The 22,832-nt window shown below is 41.2% G+C and overlaps 1 protein-coding gene across 14 annotated transcripts in view; it reads left to right on the top strand.

Annotated features, from left to right (window-relative positions):
• Positions 1-22,832, top strand: part of UNC80 (unc-80 subunit of NALCN channel complex) — a 120,623-nt gene that overhangs the window by 39,985 nt on the left and 57,806 nt on the right. For 8 of the 14 annotated variants that reach the window (XM_086896013.1, XM_086896012.1, XM_086896011.1 and 5 more), the window contains 8 exons: positions 1,412-1,584; positions 7,084-7,296; positions 8,469-8,640; positions 11,466-11,599; positions 13,104-13,269; positions 16,784-16,987; positions 18,551-18,651; positions 21,102-21,299. In XM_086896013.1, the coding sequence (XP_086752139.1) occupies positions 1,412-1,584; positions 7,084-7,296; positions 8,469-8,640; positions 11,466-11,599; positions 13,104-13,269; positions 16,784-16,987; positions 18,551-18,651; positions 21,102-21,299 (1,361 nt within the window). The remainder of the gene's footprint in view (positions 1-1,411; positions 1,585-7,083; positions 7,297-8,468; positions 8,641-11,465; positions 11,600-13,103; positions 13,270-16,783; positions 16,988-18,550; positions 18,652-21,101; positions 21,300-22,832) is intronic. The other 6 variants (XM_086896018.1, XM_086896017.1, XM_086896014.1 and 3 more) reach the window with 3 other exon arrangements.

The raw sequence follows: 22,832 nt of genomic DNA, 5'->3' as shown, positions 1-22,832 counted from the left end.
AAAAGCTATAAGGAAACAGAAGGACTTGGAAGGATGCTTGTGGCTACTCGCATCTGTAAGTGTTCTACTTGTTCCTTCTGCTTTGTTTGATCCATTCAAACAAAACATTTTCCCAACACAGGAACTTTTTGTTTGCTGGTAATGAGGTACAGCTTCACTGGAGAGAAAAAAAGACAAGGAATGTGTAAAGAAGTCTCTTGAAATTTGATATACTTCTGTCTTCAAGGGAAAAGTGAAGATCTACATTGTCATTTTCTGCTGTGACTTTTTTTTGTGGTGCATAAATGCTTCCCAAGCAATTCTAGGGAATGCACACCCAAAAGAACTTTGAGTTCCAGCCATTCTTCTTTCCTGAAGTAGTAAAAAAGTACTGTAGAGCTGATGTTTTTACTCTTGTTCTTCAAATAATCTATGTTTAAAACCAATTTTGAATTCTCCACTCAGCATTCTCTTCTTCAGTGCTTTATCCTTCAGTGTTCTGTAAACTTTTGTACATTCAGATGTAAACAGGGAGAGTAATGTGGGTAAAGACAAAAAGCCCAGAAACTGACTATGCTTTTTTTGGCCAAACACTTTGGCCTTGAAACAGCTTTCCTCATTTCTAATCTCTGTCTTTCTACCATTCTCTCAGCTCTGGCTACCAACTGCATAATGATCTTCTGCACTAATAGTGCTAATTTGGATTGTTTAGTACTAAGTTGATTGATGATGTGAACTCCATACACAGAGTTTCAATTGTCCATGAAGTGGGATGCCATCTCCATTTTTGAATGGAACTCTTTTCCATCCCAAAGTGTAGAAGGACCCTTCAAGGGAGAGAGGCTGGAATGATGAGAATCTGGGAGTTGAGGCCAGTCCCGCTTTTCTCTTTGCTCTTGTGGTAATTGCAGATGTATGCCTGAAAAAAGGACAGTGCTTGATTCCCACACACACATTCACTACTGATTTTTCTGTCCTAGTGGATGATACATGACTAAATTGATCCATGAGGAATAAGGGTTACGCATGCTGCACTTTAAAGTAAACTTAAAGGTGACAGAGAAGTAAGGTAGGAGATTATTAAGGAAGAAAAGTCTGTAAGCAAGATATCTGTGTTAAAGAGGTGGGGAGGAAAGACAACATCCTAATTCATCTGTGTTGGGGTAGGTCCTGGGCTTCCACACTGGGTATGGTGGAAATGTTCTGGGCAGATATGCCAGAATCTGACTAGTTGTCTATCTGTTTCATGGAAGTCATGAGTATTGTAAAAATAAACCTGTTATCTTCAAGATAACACAAGGAGAGAAAGGGATTTGCACTAAGACTGTGCTCATTGAGATTTTTTTGTTCCCCATTTTTAACTGGTGAGAGACTGTGTCCCCCCTTCTCTCTACCCCTCCCTGCATCCCCTCTGTATTCTCTACCTTTTTAGGTTGCCATAGCTTTGACGATCACTTGACCTCCAAACAAGAAGGAGGAAAATCCAAGAACGTTGTGAACCTGGGAGCCATCCGCCAAGGCATGAAGCGCTTTCAGTTTCTGCTCAACTGCTGTGAGCCAGGCACCATCCCTGATGCCTCCATTTTGGCAGCAGCTCTAGATCTTGTAAGTCATTCTTGGTCTGTTGTTACCTGCTGAGAGCATGTGCATTTGTGGTGGTCCACCATCCTTCTGATGCTCCTCACGCCCCCACACAAAGAATGGAAAGCATCACAGCAATGCCAGCTGCTGGTGGTGGTGTTAGCTGGAGCTTTAGCATCTGTGAGTGGAAAAGTTTGCAGACAAAATGGATCATTTTTTTATTACGTGGCTCCCCATAACTACATTATTGCCAGTGCAAAGCTTGCGTGGCTGTCTTCACACTTTGCTCACAGATGCTCTGTTTCTGCTCCTGGTGTCAATCTACAGAATAAGGATTGAAGATTGGATAACTGCTTGGAGAGGTGCAGGAATACCACTCTCAAGTTCTGACAGATTTATATGTACATTAGGCAACACTGAACCATTAGTCACCAGAGCCAGTCAGTGGGAAAAAAAAATTACATCAGAGTGTGCATGCTTTTAAATGTGGATATTGCTGATTTTCCAGTGCAAATCAAAGAAGTGACACAATTCAATCCCTTCTTCCTGATATTCTGTGTCTCCTTCCTTTTTTCCTTGCGGTTATGTTTTTTAACAATCCTTCCCATTTCTAAAGCTGTGGCCTTCAGCCTGTGGTTCGTGAGCCAGTGGGGCTCTGTGAGGTGTTTATGTGACAAGCAAGGAGTGTGACAAACACAGCTATGAAAAGCCAGCCAAATATTAGCAATTTCTCTGCATGCTGCTTTTCTACTTCCTTCCATAAGTGTTTGCCTGTGTGCAAGCTGAAAAAAAGCTGCTCTCAGAGCATCCACACCCTCTCTATCCCTTTTTTCCCCACATCCCCACCTCTCACCTGTGTGACCGCTGTGCCATTTGTGCTCAAATTCAGTTTTTTTTGCTCGCTGCTGGAGATGTCAGACTCTGCCTTCCTGGGAGCACTGTGCCCTGACCCTTGCTGCATCACCTGTTCCATGGCTGTAGGGATGTGCACTGCTCCTTTTTATCTTCATCTTAGCCTTGCCTTACCTGGTCTGCAGATTCAAGCATGTCTGCATTAGTGTTGGTCTGGAGTTGCTGCTGTTATCAGTTCCCACCTAGCTCTTCTCTTTGGATTGGTCCTCATCCATTTCCAGCTCATTCACTGTTTCCCACACTTCCTGCCAGAGATTGTTCTTCCTCTGGATGGGAGCTGTGAATGCAGTGGCTGATAGAGTAGCCCACCTGGTGGCTCTTACTAGTCAGGGTTGCAGTGAGCTGTCCCTATTGCCTGTAAATCCCTATTATGTCCCTATTGCCTGTAAATCCATTACTTAATTCTTAAATTTCCCAAATGCCTAAGTACAGACCAGCTTACTCTGTGCCCATGCACGAGGTCAGCTGGGAACTGCCAGTGAGAGTGAACTGTTTGAAGATGTCTGACTTCCAGAGCTGACTTTTGCAAACTAAAATGTAACTTCAAACTAAAATGTCTCTCCATTCCACTGAACAATGCAGACAATTTTGGTATTAGAATTTCTAGAAGGCCTTCAGCTAAAGATGAAGGAAGCCTTGCTTTAATTATAGCCTTGGGGAACTTCAAGTACCTGTTCAGTTAGCATTTTTTTCTACAAAGTATTGGAGATGTACAGAAGTTAGGCAGTCACATGCAGTGTATATTTTAAAAGATGACAGCCTGTCATCTCACTGCATTGGTTAATGGCAATGGAAAGTTCCCACGTTATATGTCACTAGAGCACACCCAGAAAAAAGCATTTCTGGGTGGTTTCATTTCTGTTTTCAGGCTTTTGAAGTGATAGTTTGAATCAGGTCTGATGCAAATGAAAAGCTCCTTAAGTCATTTTATCCAGCCTAGTTGCTAAGGCAACCTTTAAAAAATGACAGTTCCAGGTTCAGTTCTTCCATAATTCTTTTGAGCATGTTTTTTCATGAAGGTTTGTAAAATTATATTCTTGCAACAACTTTGAGATCTTTGATCTGCCTGGATGTTTGTAGTGATTTGCCACACTTATTTAAAGAAATTAGAACAGTGAAACAAATGATACATCCTTATGGAGCTAATAATTTTTTGTGTATTAAAATGAGTGTTGCCTTAGGTTTAGTAGCTATGCAATTAATATATTTTCCTAGAAGCAGCATCCATAATTGGCTAAATTTTTAAAACTACAATCAATATGTGGATATGCAAGCATTCTGTAATAGCTGATACATTACAGACAGCTTCATCTTTATGGCCCCAGATTAAGTCCAGACTTTGCAATAGTAAAATTGATTTACTTTGGCATATTTCAGTCTATGCTTAAGTTCATGTCGAGGGTTCCAATAAACTGCTGCATAGGATTGGTTTGCTATTTCACCTAAAATATCTTAATTAAACTGCTGTAAATGACCAGCTTTTCTTTCACCAGTACAACAGTGTGTGACACCTGTCAGCATTACATTTCTCCAATAAGATGTGTGAGCTCATTTGCTGAGATGCAAATCTTTTATCCTTGTTGAGATGCAATATATTTTCTGGTAGGATTCTGTTTAAGATGACTTATTAAGTAGTGGGACAGTAGAAGCAAAGTGTAAACTGCAAGAACACTTGTCAGTATCCTGACTCCATTCCACCCTGGGTCTCAGGCAGACTCTGTATGTCCCATGTCTCCATGTCCCTGTTTCCATGGCAGAAATATTTCTCTGTAGAAGCACTTATGGTTGGGAAGGAAGTCAGAGATTGTTACAAACAGGTCCTAGTGTGAAAGACTGGGAACAAAAACAAGGAACTGTGTCAGGGATTGTACTTGACCATTTGGTAGATGTAGTCAGAGAGGTCTGAGCTAATTGAAACAGGCAATTCTCCAAGATAGTAGTTAATAATTTACTTGCAACCTGTTTTCATATACCTGCTAAGACACCTTTCATGCCAGACTTACTTTTGCTTAGACAAAGCAGAGCTACCCAGTCAGCACCTTTTGAGAGTTCTCAAATTTACTTTGGCATCTGTTAGAAGTATATTGTTGGTATTACATGCCTTTCTTTTCTGTCTTGAAGAGATCAGAGCCAAAAATGAATTTTTGCTCAAAGTGCCATGTGAGCTTTAAGAAGGGACTCAAGGAAAATTACCAGTGATTGATTAGTGTCATAAAATTCATTGTTTTTGAAAACAAACTGGACATAAATTCTCTGTAGGCATAAAACTGTAGAATCATGTTTACATGAACAGTAATGTGATGCTGTGAAATTCCAAATCCATTCTGTATTTGGTTCCTTCCACCCAGCTCATTTGCTCTTTAGCACAAATCATGTTATCGGCTGAAAAAATTCAATGGCATGACTTCAATAGTTAACAAATTCGTGAATTTATGTCAATTTATACAGTAAAAGAACAATTTTCAAGGTGCAAATTGTAGGTCTAATCTTAAAAGTGGACTTGTGAAGAGTTGCATGGGCATGGACAGACTTGTGAGAGTATTGCTGCTGTGTCAGGTTTTGACAGTGACCACAGTAACTTGTGTTCTTTTCAGCTACACATCACCTGCCTGATTATTTTCTCTCCATTTGTGATGTGTTTCTCTGTTGTGTGAATCCATCTCTGTTCATTCTGTCACATCTTCATCTTTCTCTTGCTGCTGCTGCTTCAGGTTTCTCAGAGTCTCAGGTAAGCAACCACAGGGAGCTTGCGCTCTGTGTTCAGAAAGTCCTTAGTACAGGAGGTTTGTTCAGTGATTTTTAAATAATACAATGATTTTTAATTAACCCAGCTCCTCCCTTTTGCCCCCCACCCTACATATCTTCCTTTAACTGTGGTAGTTGAGTGCTTTCATAGTTCTTACAGCACATTCCTTTACAGGATTAAGAAATTTTCACTTTACTGCTAGTGAGCTAAGCCAATAATAGACTGAGGCTGGGGCTTTATCTCTTCATGTATGTCTCCATGGTTAAAGTTTTACTTTGTGAGAATAAAAGAATAAAATCCTCAGCTATTCTGTGTTCCATATTGCATATGACCAACGAATAGTGTGTAATGTTTTTCCAGGTGCTAGCTATTGTTTTGTTTCTGGTTAGTGAGTGTCTGCATTCAGATTTCTGCCTTCATCATCAGAACATCATGGCAGCTAAAATCTTCCCATTCAAGAGAATGGCTTTTCCCCCTCCAACATCTGTAAAAATGTGGCCAAAAGCTGCAAATGGATGTTTTGGCAATCATTTCTTAAATCAAACTTTAGGACCATTGGTCCCAAATTTCTTTCAATTTGTTTTCAATTTTTGATTGAAACACTCATGGAGGTTCTCCTTAATAATGTTCAACAGACAATCTTACAGGGTCTCAGGGCCTGTCTAGTATTTATAGACCACCTTTGATAAGACCTTCTTTATAAGTAGATCTGCTTAAATTATTTCATTAAAGCTGTCAGCATCTAAAAGTAAAACTAAAACACGTTTGTGCTCTGTGAAATCCCTGTTAGTGAGCCTTTTAAAGCCAGCTGGTGAGGCATTGTTGTATTCTTAGTTTTACAAACTGCCGATTGCAGGAGTTTTGGTTGTGAAAATTGCAGGAAGAAAGGGGAAAATGGAATGGAAATTAAGAGACCCATTTGCTTTTTAGTCACTTTTCATGTCTGTAAGGATGTTATTTTGGCAGTTTAGACTGCTGGGGAAAAAACTACTCCTGATTCTAAAGGGTAGTAAGCCCCTTTAGGAAACAAAAATTACTGTGTCTATTTTTTGAACATTTCAGAAAGTTTCAGAAGCATTCCTTAGTGGTCTAACATGTGTCCTGCTGGGTGATTTAGTACAAAATATGATACACTCAGTATAATTTCTCCCATTAAAGTGATTCTTTCAAGCCAGGGACAGGAGGATTTTCCTCTGGAAACTAGTCAGTCCTTTCAAAACTCAGCTGCCTCTTGTTATTTCAGTACTGAATTGCCTGGCACTTGCTAAAGTGATTGAAATTCGGCCAGTGAAATTTTGTTGACTTACACCAGAGTAATATATTTTTGTTTCCACAGATATTAACTATAACTGCAAAATAGTGCTTTTCCTAGTTTTAACAAGCCTCCATTTATGCTTTCACTCCCAAGATTCAGAAGCAGAACCTAAAGCGACAAATGCTAGGATTTGTGTGGCCATGGTGTCATTTGCTCCTGCAATATTTGCAACCTTAGCAGCAAAGGTGAAAGTAAAACTCGATTTATTTGTGCAGTAACAGTGCTAGGTGCATGCTTCTGCTTTTGCACTTAGATGGTTTCTGAAGGAGAACATTACAGAGGGGTATGATGTTCTTTCTAAGGTCATATTGTGTTTCTTTATGCTGTTCTGGACTGAGCAAGACTGTTCAGTGTTTATGAGCCTGCTTTTAGTAGCTCAAGGCTTACGCAGAGAGACTCTGGTGTCAACTTTTTAAGGGAGAGATTGCTCTTACTGCGCGACTCCTTGGCAAGCTTGCAAAGAAGTTTTCAAAGTGCAGGATGCTCTGATTCTGGGGGAGTTTTCCCAGTGTGTCTTTGCTTTTAAAGTAGTTTTTCCCAAACATTTCAGGAAGCTCCTGTGGTGGCACGAGCAGCCCTGTTCCTCGAGTGCGCGCGTTTCGTTCACCGCTGCAACCGCGGCAACTGGCCCGAGTGGATGAAGGGCCACCATGTGAACATCACCAAGAAGGGGCTGTCCCGTGGCCGTTCCCCTATCGTGGGCAACAAAAGGAACCAGAAGCTGCAGTGGAATGCAGCTAAGCTCTTCTACCAGTGGGGAGATGTAAGTGTTTGCTTCTCTTCTGCTTACGTTAAAAAAATACGGCAAAATAGAAAATTCCTGTGCGGAATTTCAGTCCTTGTGAGATGGGGGCTCAGAAGCCTTCCCTTCCGCTTGCACTTCACAGCCTGCCAGGATCACCCCTTCTCTTAAGGGAAGTCACTTTGCCAGGACATGTTCTCTCCAAAGATCTGTTTGGCCCATTCTTCCTTTTCCCAGCACTGAATGGCTGAGGAAGAGGGAAAATGTGGGCCGTGATACTACTTTCTATTTTTCTTGTTTGCAAATATATTTAGCCCAGGGTTTCTTGAGCTAGGTGTGGTGCTGTATATTTAGCAGTGGGTTTCTCTTTGCCATACTTAATTCAGTTTCTCTTTGCACCCATACAGACTGTTAGCACTTGGAATTCTTTGGCAAGGAGTTCTACAGAGCTGCTATGGGTCATGTCTCTTTTTGTTTGGTACTTGAATCCTTCAAGTTTTATTTGATTGTGTTCTCTTACCATACAGAAATGAGGCAACTGCCTTATCTGGCCCTGTGAATGCCACTTGCTGTTTCCTTGTAAAGCCCCCAGGATATAATTGCAGAACGTTTGACATGTATACAGGTTATTTCTCACGACCCAAAATAGTGAGAGAAGTTCCTTTGACCAGTTACAGGTGTCTTTCTGGAAGTGAGCTTTGTGCTTCTCACCTGAGAATCATGATTCACATTCTCCTCACCCTCCCCCCACCCAAAAAAAAAAAAGAAGACATTAAATCCAAATGCTTATGGGAATTTAAAAATCAGGTTCTGCCTTGCTGACCCAAATTCTCGTAGGTTTCAACGTAGGTTCTTGTACAACCACTTACTTCTCAGTGGAGCACATTTTAGGTAACCTCAAAATAAAGCTGACCATATCAATACATAAATCCCACCACAGAAAAGCCCAATCTCCTTCTGCCTGTTATGTGCCAGTTTGGAGAGGTTTATTGTTTAACTAAATTTACTAAAAGTTTTCATCCTGAAATTTGACACTGCAAGCTTTTGTTGAAAAAAGGAGAAATAAATTATGGTTTTGATAGAAATTAGTCTTCTGTCATCCCTTTCTCCTCTTTAGACAATAAAAGGAAAGCCAGGGCATTCTGGTTGGGCTGAAATTCTCACCTCCTGTGTTTCTCTTTCCCCATCTGCAGGCGATTGGTGTCCGCCTCAACGAGCTGTGCCATGCTGAGAGCGAGAGTCCTGCCAACCTGCTTGGCCTCATTTATGATGAGGAGACCAAGAGGCGCCTGAGAAAGGAGGATGAGGAAGAAGACTTTTTAGATGACAGTAAGGAGACTCCCTTTACTACAAGAACCCCCGCTTGTAAGAACCTCTGTTTTAGGAGCACTTAATAGTTTTTTTCTCTTTTCATTTTCTTGCCACCCAGCTGTATTTCCCAGTCCCTCACTTTCACCCCCAGCATCCTTCCCTGTTCTTTTTGTGCCTGGATGTAAAACATGACAAGTGTGTAGCAGTACTGAAAGACTTGGATGGGAAAGGGAAGGGGAAACCAGGCAGTGAGGAGCAATTCCTGTGCACAGAAACTGCTGTTGTAATTTATGTAATTACAGGGTCATAATTTATATAATTTATTTCTTGAGTCTTGCTGTCACCTGAGCGTCAAAAATGGTTCAGGTTCCTTTCCTCACAGTTACTTCTGCCAAAATATTTGTGGAAGACCAGCTGCTTTTCCATTTCTGAGCACTGAAGGGCCAACTCACCTGATGTGAATTGGCACAGCTCTGCTAAAGGCTTTTGAATCTTGACTTCAGTATAGAGCTTGATTTTCAGGCAGAAATGAAAAAGCATCATTAAAAGTCTGTATAACAACAAGATGATGAAACCACACACATTTGTGCCTGTGTGTACATAAGGGTGGAAGAGCTGTGACAGATCACTGAAAGTCTGTATAGGCATGCAAGTTATAGCAAACCCTGTGAACCAAAATAAATTGTCAAAACACATCCTGTTGTAGCTGTAGGTGAAGGTGGTAGCAAGCCTTATGTGCTCTTTTGACACCATTTGTGTTTACATGTGTGCTGTAATTTACTGGTGCTTGTCTGTGTGTGCTGCTGTTCCCTGTTGGATGTAGTGTGCTGGCACTGTTTCTCTTCTGCTCTCTCCTCCCCTGCTTCTGGGCTTGTTCTTATCACTGCACAGGGGCCCACTTTGCAGTAGAGAGAAGCTGGTGGGAAGAGTGAGATGGCATTTATAAGAAATGAGCTCAAGAGAAGGTGTTGGCCCTAAGCTAGACCTTCCCATGTGCCACTGGTGGTGTGCCAGTGCTGGCAGCTCCAGGGGCGTGGGTGCCTGCTCTGCATCCTCCCTTTAGGGGTATGGCCAGAGCAGGAGGAGGTTGCACACCAAAAATCCTTTCTCCTGCAGCACAGAATGAACAGCTGCATTCTGATGACTGAGTGGCAGGATCAGCTTTCTTTGCTCTGTTCAGCTGCTCATACCAGGCACTCCAGGGGATGTGGAGCTGCTTTAAAAGGATACCCCGAGACAAAGAAAGATCAGGGTCTGGTCTAGAAAGCCATTTAATAGCTTTCAAGTGCTCTCCTGAAAACCAGTGTCTGAAAAGAGCTGATCTGCAGTCCTGCTGTAGGCAGGGATTTTTCAAAAGCTGCTTTATATGCTGTAGGAAGTAGATGGAAGAGCATTAAATATGCAACTGGGTATTCCATTAAACTGTATGTCTCATTTGCTTTTGATAGTTCAGATTATTTTAATCTTTACAAAGTCCACAATTCATTGCTGGTGATGTGTCCAGGGGATCTGGCAAGAATCAGATTTTATCTGATCCCTGCAGTGTCTTTTCACTTGTTTGGTTCAGTCTTCTATGCAAAAGCAATTTCAATTTTCTCACACATGAGAAAAGCAAGCAAAACCACTAATCTCTCTGAAGTGCATGTAAATGGTAATATCAGGAATAACTTTAAAACTGGGTGCAGTTAGTTGTTGTCACAATTAACTTTTCTATTTATTTTTTTGCTGTCTGTTATCCTAAAAAGTACTTTTCACATTGATCAAGCATGGAAGAATCCTTCATACTTTTAAGCTTTGAATTGTATCAGACAGGTTACAGAGGGTATGGTTTAAATCTGATTGTTTCAATACAAAACTTGAAGTATTTTGATAATCCCTCTTCCCCTCTTAGTTTTGGGTTAAGAAATTGAATGTAAAATTTGATTAAGTAGTTTGATTTTTTCCCCTTGATTATCTCTATATAGTTGCACAGTTATAGAAGCCTGACTTCAAAGAATGCTATCTTTTCCAGTTATCAGGGTAGTATATATATAATAACAATAGGAAAAGTATCTCTTTATTAATTAGTCATAACTCCATTATTTTGAGATAATTTTCTATATTTGAAAGTGGTTCTTTTCCACAACTGCAAAAGAATTGGCTAAATGCAAAACTGAAGAGGAAAAGAACTCCATCTACTTCTTAACCTGTATTAGCCTTAAATGACATGCATACAAAATGTAAATTTGTGGTTAGTTTAGTAGGTACTTAAACATAATATACAATATCATATCATATCCTATCCTATCATATCATTAATATAATATGATATATTATATATGATATATGATAATATAATATAATATAATATATGTTAATATAATATATGTTAATATAATATATGTTAATATAATATATGTTAATATAATATAATATAATATAATATAATATAATATAATATAATATAATATAATATAATATAATATAATACTATCCATAAATATAAATTATAATTATGTTATAATTATATAATTATGTAACATAATATACTATAATATATAATATATGTTAATTATCATGTTACTTCAGTGTAATGCAGTATAATATAATGAATAATATAATATAATACAATGTAATATACCATTAATATAATATAAAAAAATGTGATATGATATAATGTAATATAAATGTTAGTATTGTTTCATGTGCTGGTAAATACATGGTTTGTTATTTGATTGATTCTGTTTCTTTTAGCACAGGAAAAGTAGCACAGAAGTGTGAGGCCTCCTGTTTTTCACTGCAGTTCACTGCATTGTGCACCATATGTGACAATGTCCATCACCTCTTGGTTCCAAATCTTGTATTAATTCCTTGTTCATGATAGAAATGTTCTTTCCTAGGCACTGTGAATCCTACCAAATGTTGTTGTCCTTTTGCACTAAAAATGGCTGCGTGTCAGCTCCTGCTGGAGATAACCACTTTCCTTCGAGAGACCTTTCCCTACATGCCCAGACCACGGACAGAACCTCTTGTGGTAAGTGGGCCACACGCATTGCAGAGGGCTTTGCTCACAGAATCGTGGATTCCAGGCTCTGATGAGAGGTAGGGCAGGGTAAAAACTCCAGCTGTTTCAAAAAATACACATGCACACAGTCATCTGTTGATGAGTTGAGTTGCAGTGACGCTCAGCTTCAGAGGTGGGTAGCATGGAAAGAGAAGAGAATTGAGTGGCTGACATGGGTTCAGCCTTTAAGCCAAATTTCTTTAAGAAATCAGGATAAAAATTATGGAGAAAAAAATGAGAAGTTAAATTTTCATGAAGGATTTAGCCCCGCTACCCTGGTTTTTGTTAATGACAGATCAAATTTTAGTCATGGCAATTATGCTTGACAGGCTGATTTATCTGGATAGTATTGTAATTAGGTTCTGAAAATTATTCCAAAGGCTGCAGATGACCTCTGATGAAGTGGGTCAGCCTCAAGGTATGCAAGAAGGGCAATAAATTCAGCAAAATCCTCCTTAAACCCATTGAGGATATTACAACATAATAAATGACTGCATCCACAAGCAGAATAATACCATGGTTTAGAATTCATGTCATTAAGTAGTTAGGCCTGGAACTAAGAATCTGTTGGATAATGAAGGTCAACAGAAATTAGTGCTTTTATGTGAGCTAGAAGTGCAACTGGTTAATGCCTTTCTAGAATTGTATATGGGAGACGAGGAGGAGGAATTATTCTCTGAGGTATTGATGAAAGAAACAAAAGCACATTATGAAGGTGTCTGTAAGATGAATGACCATAGAGTGCTGCTTCTAACTTTGTACAGAGGGAAAAAAAGCAGGCAAAAATAATCCAGACTAAAATATTAACTGTGCTTTTGGAGTGGTGCTTCCTTTCTGAGAAGATCAGGTACATAATGGGTGGAATTTCAGTAGAGCAAATCTCACTGCCACTGGTGTTTGTAGGCATAGTGGTTCCATAGATGAGGCACAGCCTTGGAAACCTTGAAGAACTGAAACATTTGCAACTGAGCTCGTTTTGGTGAGCTAGTTTAGCTACCAAGAGAGCATGCAGGCTTGCCAAGGCTGTGGGCTGAGTGAGGTCGATGGTCCTGACTGAAATTTCACCCAAAGCCTTTTACTGATCCTGAAGCAGATAAAACTCAGCTGGAGACATCCCAAACCCACCTGGCTGTATTCTTGTGTCACCTGCTCTAAGTGACCCTGACTTGGCAGGATGGTTGGACTAGATGATCTCCAGAGGTCCCTTCCAGTCCTAATCATTCTGTGATTCTGTGATTTATGTTTCCCCCCCCTGAGCCTGCAGCCAGAGTGTTAATGCACTGGGGAATGTTAACCAGCAATATGTGTTAGCACCTGGTAACCCTCCCATCCTGGCAGGTGGCTCAGCCTGCTGCAAGGCCAAAGAGCAGTTGGCTTATGTGTGATTAAAATGAAGCCCATCTGAAGCAGTTCTTCCTGAAGCTTCTCTAGCTCATGCTGCCGGCACATCTGTGTGTTCTACATCCTGCTGCAGGACCTGGAGTGCTGCAGGCTGCGTCTGGATCCTGAGATGGACAGACACAGGTATGAGAGAAAGATCAGCTTTGCTGGGGTTCTGGATGAAAATGAAGATTCAAAGGATTCCCTACACAGCAGCAGCCACACCCTCAAATCTGAGGCTGGCTTCGAGGAGAAAAAAGGTTTGTCAGAACAATAAGGCTTTTGTATTCTCAGGGCTTGTGAAGTGGCGCTTGATTTTGTGTTTTCATTTGCATAGACTGTGTTAAAAAGCAGGCAGCCATAGAGTCACGTGGCTTTAAATCATTTCCCAGATGCTTCTGGCCTTCAGGGTTCAATATAATAAATGTGAGAAGCAAAGATGTTAAATTTGATAAAACAGTGCTATGACTGAAATACAGCGAAAGCTTTGCACAATTGCTAAAAAGGAGCAAGCCTTGTTTGAAACTGTCTCTTAGTGGGATGCTGAGAAAAACATCCCCATTTGATTCACTGTAAAAATAAAGATCAAAAGCGGTGTTTGTTTTTTTCTGATCCTACTTTTTTCAGTTTGGGGAAATCACAGATAGAAGGAAAGATTGGTATTTTTCTCTGGAAAATCTGTTCCAGTTTGGAAGTCACGGCATCACAACAAAATTAGTGTGATTGGTCTCTTGAATTCTTTGCTACCACATTAAAAACACACTGTGTGGCTTTTGATGGCTAGCAGATTGATGTTACCAACATACTCTATACTGTACAAGCAAACTTCAAGCTCACTGTGTTTGCTGAGAACAGCAGATTGTTTCCATTTTTGAGCCATCTCATGCAAGACTCACATTCTAGCCGATGGTACAAGTGTTGCAATACAATATAGTCATTGTGTGTATTTGCAATTAGAGATTAAACTGCCAGCTACCTCTAGATCACCCTCTAACAAGTTTCCTAGAGCTGTTTACGTTCTGTCTCATGGTAGGAATTTGCAGGTGCAGGAATTTGAATGATAATTTTGATGACTGCTTGAAAAGGATAAATGTTGAATGGTTGTTTCACAGCAGTGAGGTCTGTGGCTGGTTTTTGTCTCAGAACTGTAATGTTTATTAATGATTCAGAGGAGTTTTTATTGACTTCTACTGGCTTTGGATAAAGTTTGTGTTGTCTTCAACTTGTCTTCAGCTGTGACCTTGCCACAATTACTGGAGAATATATTAGAAATGCTTCCAAGACTTGTGTGGTATAAAACTTTCTCCAAAATTGTGTGTCTGTTGGGCCAGTTACTTCTGTGCAGACAGATGGGTACCCACCTAAGAAAGGTGAGCTGGATAAATGGATGCTCAACCTCAATTTATCTACTCTTGGTATGTTGGCAGCCCAGAAAAACACACAGCCTTATGGTCTATCTGATAGTCTAAGATGTGTGGGATAAATGCATCTGCCTATTTGGATGAGGAAAAGTTTGGGTTGGGGTTGGGTTTGTTTTGGGGTTTTTTTGAGGATAGTTATGACAATTGCTTGAAACCATTTTTAAGCTTTTCAGGGAACAGTCCTGCCCACTGGGACATTACCTGGGTGGGAGAATACCTTCAAGCAGGCAGTCCTGCTGGGAAATGCTGGTGGAAAGTCTCTAACCATCCTCTTTTTCTTAGAGACAATGCTGACTTAGCTTTTCCTTTGCATGTTTCTGTGCTACAGGAGTAATGTATTTTTTGCGAAGTTAGTATTGACTTTCTGCAACCTTTTCTCCATTAAACTACATTTTCCTGCAGTTTTATTTGAGTTTTCTTTCCATTATCCCTTTTTCCTAAGCTGTCACATAGTTTTCCTTGACTAAAGATGCCTCTTTACTGCGTTTTAGACATGGGGAAAGTGACTATGGTAGAAAGGTTGAATCCTAATATACCTTAGCAAAAATGTAATTCCACTATTTTAGAAGCTTAATAAATGAAAGGTAATGTTATATTTTAAAGTTACAATAATTTTGTTCTTTTCTTTGGCCACAGCATATTCTTCTGGGGATCCACCTGGGCCAAACACTTCAGATGCAGAGGCATCTTTCATAATCTACACTTTTCTAGATAAGAAAACGTTGTCGTGTGAATGTAACTAAACTTTGCTTGCCTGCAGTGAGGGGTTTCTTTATCTCAAACTCTTTGATGAGTACTAATCTGTTTCCCTTCATTTTTCTGGAGTGTTAAAAACTTTGCTCTCATTGCTCCCCCCACCAGGCATGGCTTAGCAGCTATCCAAAAGCCACGGGTTTACTGTATAGAATCTGCTCCAGGTAGGTCTGAAAGACAGACACTGCAGTTAGGTAGATGCAGGCTCTCAGATGATCACATGTACTTTTTGGGTGCCAAAATGGGATTCTGCAGACCATTAATGCAGTTACAAGCTTGGGATTAAGCAATTTGGGATTCGTGGAACTGATCAGAACATTATTCAAGCAGTAGCAATTGCTAAGGAGCTTAGCACAGTCTCTTGGAGGGAGATTCTTTGGTCACTCAACAGTGGTTTGCCAACTGATTTGTGAGGAATGAGAGGTAGCTCTCAAAATATATCCAGCTGTCTTTGACCAGCACGCTAGCCACTGGAAATGGGAGTGGGAATTCCATTCTGGAGGAACTGGGGCAATCTCAGGAGCAAAGGTGTGTTTGCTTTATCCTGACGCCAAAATACAATTCTATTTAAATATTTTGCTTACCCGTGGTATCCAAAAAAGCTCAGTGCTGTTCATTGCCAACCCCACACCAAAAGGTGATTGATCACACGTGGCCTTGCCTGGTTAGATCTGCAGTGAAATGACTGAGTGTTGCAACATTTGGACTGACATACTGCCGTGCAATGCCTTTGAACTAGGAGGAGAATGAAAGTGCTAACAGTTGGTGCTTTAAACATTGAACCATTCCATGTCTGTGCTCATCAAAAATGCAGAGTGTCAGTGGATGTTGTTAATGCCTGAAAGCTGCTGATTTGTCTGAAGGAGAAGATCCACGTGCTTCTGTTTCATCTAAAGCATTCTAATGATGAAGAGTAACATGCAGAGACACAGATTTATGCAAATCTTACTTCAAGGAAGCCTTGTGTGCTAGCCCCACAGAGCAGACTCCCCTCTTGCAGTCACACATGCTGTATAAATAAATAATTGATCCTACTGCAGAGCTCAGTGAGGTTTACAGAGCCCAGGCCCACGGGAAAATAGGTTTGTCCAAGATGCCTTGTTCATGCTTGGGATTCAGCCAGCTATCCATAGCAAGAGGTGATGCTGCACTAATGCAAACTCTGAGGACTGGCAAGGAAAACTGCAATTTACATCCATTGGGCAGATCCTGCTTCCTGGCAGGAATTGATTGGAATCGGTGTGAATTGTAGGATTTTCTCGTCCACGTTTTGGGTTTTGGTTAGCGTAGATGACTCTACTTGCTGGTGGTCGAACAAAGGCTAATTCCAAACACAGACAAGGCCTGAAGTGATGTACCAGATCTCCAGGATATGAGGTGTTGAACGCATTTTTGAGAAGCATCTTTGCTCCCTGACTGATGGAGCTGCATTGGCGTTGGCTTTGGAGGGAGCCTCTGAGCCCACATTCCTTGGCAGAAGACGCTGCAATACAGGCTGGCAGCAAAGGGTCGGGAGGGTGGGGAGGGCCAGCATCTCTTTCTTTTTTAAATGGGGAAAAAATTAAGGGGAAAAAAGTCCTCTTTTATTCTTTTAATACAGTTCCCAGCAGGAAGATCAGGATAGGAGGCTCCCGCTTGCTCCAGATTAAAGGAACCCGCAGTTTCCGGGTGAAGAAGGGGGGTTCCCTTTCCAGCATTCGCCGGGCCGGCAGCCTAAAGAGCACCAAGTTATCACGGCAGGACTCAGAGTCTGAGAATGAGGAGCTGCAGCTGTCCCACAGCAGGGACACTGTCACTGATATAGGTAACTTAGATGAGCGGGTGGAAAGGGAGGGGACGGTAGGAAGGACCTGAAACTCTTGGTGTGATTGCAGCAGAGCTAGGAATGACAAGAGATCCCCACCTCTGCAGGCTAGGAAAAAATCTAGAGCTCTCTTCAGGGACTGCCTGGACTAGGGCCTGGGAGGAACACGGTACAAACCCTGGGTGCAGTGTCGGCTCCGTGCACAGATTGTCAGTTCAGCACCGTGTTGGAGCGTGAGCTCTCAGAATGCTGGCCTGCCAGCTAAATGCTTGCTCTCTTTAGGGTAGCACGTGCACCTGTCTATCTGCACACACACCCACCCCCCTAAAGCACAGGATATAATGAATGCATGAGGTCATGTGTATATATGATATTTTAGTGTCCATAGCAACACACTGGCTATATGTGTGTATCTTTTTTATATATATATATAAAAAATAAATATATATATATATATAAATACATATATATTTAGGCATGTACTTCATATTCCATGTTGGATATGATGTCACAAGCATGTCGGGTGACATGTAAAACATGTATTCCTATATGCAGAGCATAACATCCACATGCTGCGTACTATATTTCTACATACTGGCATATACATCTATTTTTGTGGTTTACAGCTGCTTTCCTTAGTATTTAAAAGATGGATATCCATACATCTATCTTATGGGAAAAAAGATGTGCATCCTACTCTGTGAAATCTCCATCACAGATGAATTAAAGGGCTTCCCCTCACTATTGGTGTTAACCAAAAACTGTGGATACATTTAGAGCTGAAATAACCTCCCAAGTTTAATGCTCATTTTTATGTTGCCCAAAAGATGCTTCAGTAGGAGAACATGGAGAGTGGGATTGTCAATTCTGTAAACTTTGATGAGTCACAGTTCACTTAAAAAAAAGGGTAAACCAAAAGTCATCTCCAGCCAAATCTTAATATCATTAGTATTAGTTTTATAGGAGGTCCATGGGGTATGTAGTATGTAGGGAAAACACAGAGGTCAGGGAAATTCTCAGGGAAATCTCTCCCTTGGCTGAGTTCTAAAGTGTTCTAGTGTGCTAGAATCAGGATTTTTTTCCCCTTTCATCCCCATGACATTAGAAGTTTCTATGGGCATTTAGAAGGGAATTTGCCTGTTGGCATTTCCAGTTGGATGCCACTTCTGGTTGGATTTTTCTTGACCTTTTTAACCACAGAGCCCAGTCAATGCAGATCACTAAACCAACCATTTGCAGCATCTGAATGGTGCAAAGAATTTGTTTATGATGGTTTTGGATTATCCATTTCCCTTCCAATAAATAAAAAAAAGATAAAAATGGAGGGACCAATGTTTACTACTGACAGGATGGCCTATGGGTCAAGTCCAAACAGTTCTTGTAAGAGTCAAGCCAGCACAGGACTGGGGAGGGATGTCCAAATGCAGTCTTTCCAGTGTGACATATTCTGTGTACTCTCATCTGTTCCCACAAGGCTGGCCTGGCTTACAACTCTTGTCCCTAGTCTTAAAGCACATAGGCAGCAATAAAAACAACAACCTTTTGGGTATTTTTCTTTTGAAGAAGGGAGCCCTTGGAGTGCAAGCGAGCCCAGCATTGAGCACGAGGTACTGAGCAACACGGGCATGGAGGAGAACTATCATCGGAACATGTCGTGGCTGCACGTAAGTACCAGTAGCCAGCAGTGCTCTCAAATATGCCATTTTCAATAGAAAAAACTTTGTCTGGCAATAACCAGATCACAGTTTGTGCTTTTTCCATATAGCATAAAGGATCTCAAGTGAAAATAAGCTGCGACCTGTGGAAATTGTGTGTTTGCCATTTCTAGAAAGGACTTAAATCTCCTTCTCTCTAGTTCATATATTTGTTGGTTTTTTTTTTCTCCCTGGGTGTGCAGGGACAGCCATACTGCCTCAGCTGGAAAATACATTAGCTCAGTATCTCCAGCATGGCCAGTAGTGTGTATTTCAGGGAGAGCAGCAGAATGGGGCTTCAGTGTGAGCTGGGCCCCAGCTTCTGGGAGTTGGCATTTCGGAAGCTGCTGGTGCAAGCCAACAGAGCCTTGTGTAGTTTTGGCTCTGTCCAACAGACAGGGAGTGCACAACAGTGCAGCTGTGGTTTGCTCATGCAGGGTCTAAGGCATCCCTGGATTTAGGCTTGCCAGAAGCCAGCTGGGCAGCTCTGCACTGCTCAGCCTCCGGGTGTCCCAAGACTGCACAGACACCCTTTGACTTTGGAGTTGCCTTTGGGGAAGACAGCTGTTAATACTGACTTGGTATCTTTGTTTGTTTCTCCAGAGATTTCACACAGACTGCTCTCAGCTGCCCTATTCCCATGGGGTGTGGGCAAGAAAAGGCTTAATCCAATACTTTGATGTCAGAAACAGTTCTTGATAATTCTCTTTTTCACATGAGGCTGGCAGGGCAGAGAACTTGAATGCCATGTCTTCCAATCAAATATCTCAATCCCTGGACTGCCCTGTTTTCTGACAGTACTCTAATGCTCTTGGTAACACTTATATCTCATTTGGAAAGTCCAATGTAGTAAACTAAGTATCTCAAGTTAGAAGCTTGAGATAAATCATGGTGCCCTTGCTCAGTGTGGGAGGATGCATGAACTCACGAATTCTGAAGGAAACTTGAGATGTTTGTCTCACTTTACATGTGATTCACTTGCATAGGAGAAAGGAAAATTTGAAAAAACACCTGCTACAGCTAATGACACACAAGTAGCAATATTACATGGCAATGCTATTTTTTTTCATTTGTTAGAAAGAAGGTATGGCCAGATGGTTACTAAAACTACAGACAAAAAAAAAGAAAAAAAGCCTGCTTTACTTAGTTGTTGCAAGCAAACAACTCAAAAGGATCACTGGTTCCAATTGCTGTTATGAAGACACCAAAATTTCCTTTACCTGTCCTCTAGGGAGCCTGGAGCATGGTGTCCTCACTCTGTGTCAATGTACAGCAATTTATCAGAGTGGACCAGAGGCTGGTAAAAACTCGACAGTGCTGCTGTACAATTTTCCCATTGATACAAATACTGAGTTATTCTTTATTGATCCCGAAATAATAGGAGGCCAGAACAAGGAGGCAAACACAGGAATGCTAGAAACATTACACAGATTTGTTTTAGATTAAGCTCCTGTGATTTTTAGCAGCTTAATTATTTTAAGGCTGAGAATGATGTGGCAGCCTGGAGAGAGATCCAGCAGACTGCAGCTGCACAGACATAGACACAGAGGATGGAAAATTGGGATAGCTTCCTTCTGGTAGTTCTGGGTATTTCTGCACTGGATTGTGGGGGGAAGAGAAGGATTCATAAAGGCTTGTTAAGCCCTGCAGTGTGAATGGCTTTGAGGTGGCTGTGTGTTTTCCTCAGAGTGCTAATAAGAGGCTGGGTTTGTGGAAAACATCTGAGTTACACCAGAGAGCACTCACTCAAGTGTAGGCTTGCCAAGGCTGTCCTTAACTAAGGAGCTTAGGGACTAATACCAGTGTTTCTGCAGCAAAGCAGGGCTCAGCATAGCTAAATATTTACCTGATTTTTAGATAAGTTTTACTGCTCCTTGCTGCCATATGGCAACACTAATAGAAACAGCAACTGAGCCAGCTACCATAGAGCTGGGCTGGATGGGTCTGCCCAATGACACTGAGGGAAGGATATGCAGGGCAGCAGACACAGCTGATTTCTGCTTGAGAGCATACTGAGATATTTCCCTTTTCATCCCCTGAAGCAAAGTACCCCCCCAAAGACAGTGGGGTTGCAGCTTTAATAACAATTGCTAGCTGATGGTTTCCAGTCCAGGCTCTAATCTTAGAGAGCTTTTCTGCAAACTGAGAGGATGCTGTTTTCCTCAGCCTTAGTCTTGCCACCAGCTGAATAAACACATCTATAGCAGCTCTGTTTCTTTGCTTTGTTAGCACTAATGCTTCTTTAGCCATGCCCAGCTAGTTTGAAAACCTCTTGTATGTATGAAGATCTACACAGACACACACACCTTTTTAAATCTGTGCTCACACCTCCCTAGCTAGGCTGAGTTTGCTTGACTGTCCCAATGGCTGCCTGTGCAACTCCTTTTTCTACAGGTAATTATTTATTTTTTAATTTCCAGGTTATGATCCTATTATGCAACCAGCAGAGTTTCATATGCACACACATTGACTACTGTCACCCACACTGCTACCTCCACCACAGCCGGTCCTGTGCTCGCCTTGTCCGGGCCATCAAGCTGCTGTATGGAGATACAGTGGACTCCCTGAGAGGGAACAGCACTTTGAACAACGTGGCAAGAGGCAAAAAACAAAAGGAAGTGAGTAAATGGAAAAAGCAGAATGTTTTGGGGTTTGTCCAGGCACATAATTGTTGCCTTCGAAAATCGTGTAATGTGTTCGTACAGTTCTTTCATGACAAAATGAATGTAGCTTTTCCTAAGCTTAGCTTAAAAGCCTCAGCAATTAAGCCATTCATCATTATGTAAGGAATGTAATCTGTGTTGATTGGGATGAATCTTAATTACTGATAAGGTAATTTTAAAAGCTTACAACCTGACTTCAATTTTTAGTGGTCTCTGGTTACTACCCTGTGGATTCTGTCTCTCTTTGTTCATGCTTTTTCTTGTCTGTTATTTAGAATCACTCTTGAAATTCTTCTAAAATCTTGTGTGATTTCTTTCTTTTAGGTCTGAGACTCAGCTGTTCCAAGAACTGTATACCTTAGTCTTTAATGTTTGTCTCCTTTTAGTGACCATTTCAGACAACTGACATTTCAGGACATTCAGATAACTTTGTGCCTTTTTATATGTCATAGTGTACTTTAGTGGAAATACATTTCTGCTTCCAGGAAAGTGCCCACCCAGGCACCAACTGAATTGTGTCAAGAGTTAAACCACAGCAGACAGACTACAGTTATCCTGAAAAATTGTAATGGCAGAGCCATTCAACTGCTTTGCAGTAACATTGAAAACAAAAGTGTTCATGAAACTCTCATGAAGCTTTCAGCTGGGTAAAGAGGCTATCATCACTGGCAGTGGCATATGCAGGAGAAAAATTCATTATGTTTCTTCATCATCCAGGAGATTGTTTGTTTCCTGTCAAGTTAGAAAATTGAAGGATATTTTCAGGGAGGAAAGCACAGAACAGGAGAAACAGAAGCGAATGTTTCTGCTTTCCTGAAAACTGTAAACCCCGCATTTTTCCTCCAGCACAGAAAAGCACCAGTTATTTAGAAAGAGAGGCAGTCATTTCCTCTGCAAGCCAGGCAAGAGATGATAGATGCTATGTTTCATGAAAGGCAGCAGAAGAACTGTGCATTTCTGTGCCTTGTTTCATCTCCAAATTTGAATTGCAAGACAGACATGCATTTCATCATAGATCAGACCATCAAAACATTTAAGAAGCAGCAGAAAAAAAGAATTCCAGAGAGCAATTGACAGTCTTTGCTTTTTTCATAGCCCAAGAAAGACATGGAAGTGTATCCAGAGGAGGGAATGGAGAGGAGGAAGGGGCTGGAGCACCAGGAGTAGCTGAGGGAGTTGGGGGGGCTCAGCCTGGAGAAAAGGAGGCTCAAGGGGCACTTTGCTTCCAGGAAACAAGGGGCATGATTGAGAGGAAATGACCTCAAGTTGCACCAGGGGAGGGTTAGATTGAATATTAGGAAAAACTTCTCTGAAAGGTTTGTCCAGCCCTGGCACAGGCTGCCCAGTGAGGCAGTGGGGCACCATCCCTGGAGGGCTTTCAGAACTGTAAGGATGTGGCACCTGGGGACATGATTTAGCATTAAACTACTGGTTTGACTCGATGATCTTAGAGGTCTTTTCACATGTCAATGATTCTATGATTCTGTG

This window comes from Cyanistes caeruleus, chromosome 7 (assembly GCF_971803275.1).
Source record: "Cyanistes caeruleus chromosome 7, bCyaCae1.hap1.1, whole genome shotgun sequence".
Classification (NCBI taxonomy): Eukaryota; Metazoa; Chordata; class Aves; order Passeriformes; family Paridae; genus Cyanistes; species Cyanistes caeruleus.
The sequence above is the reverse complement of the archived record's forward strand: the minus strand, read 5'-3'. Positions and strand labels throughout refer to the sequence as shown.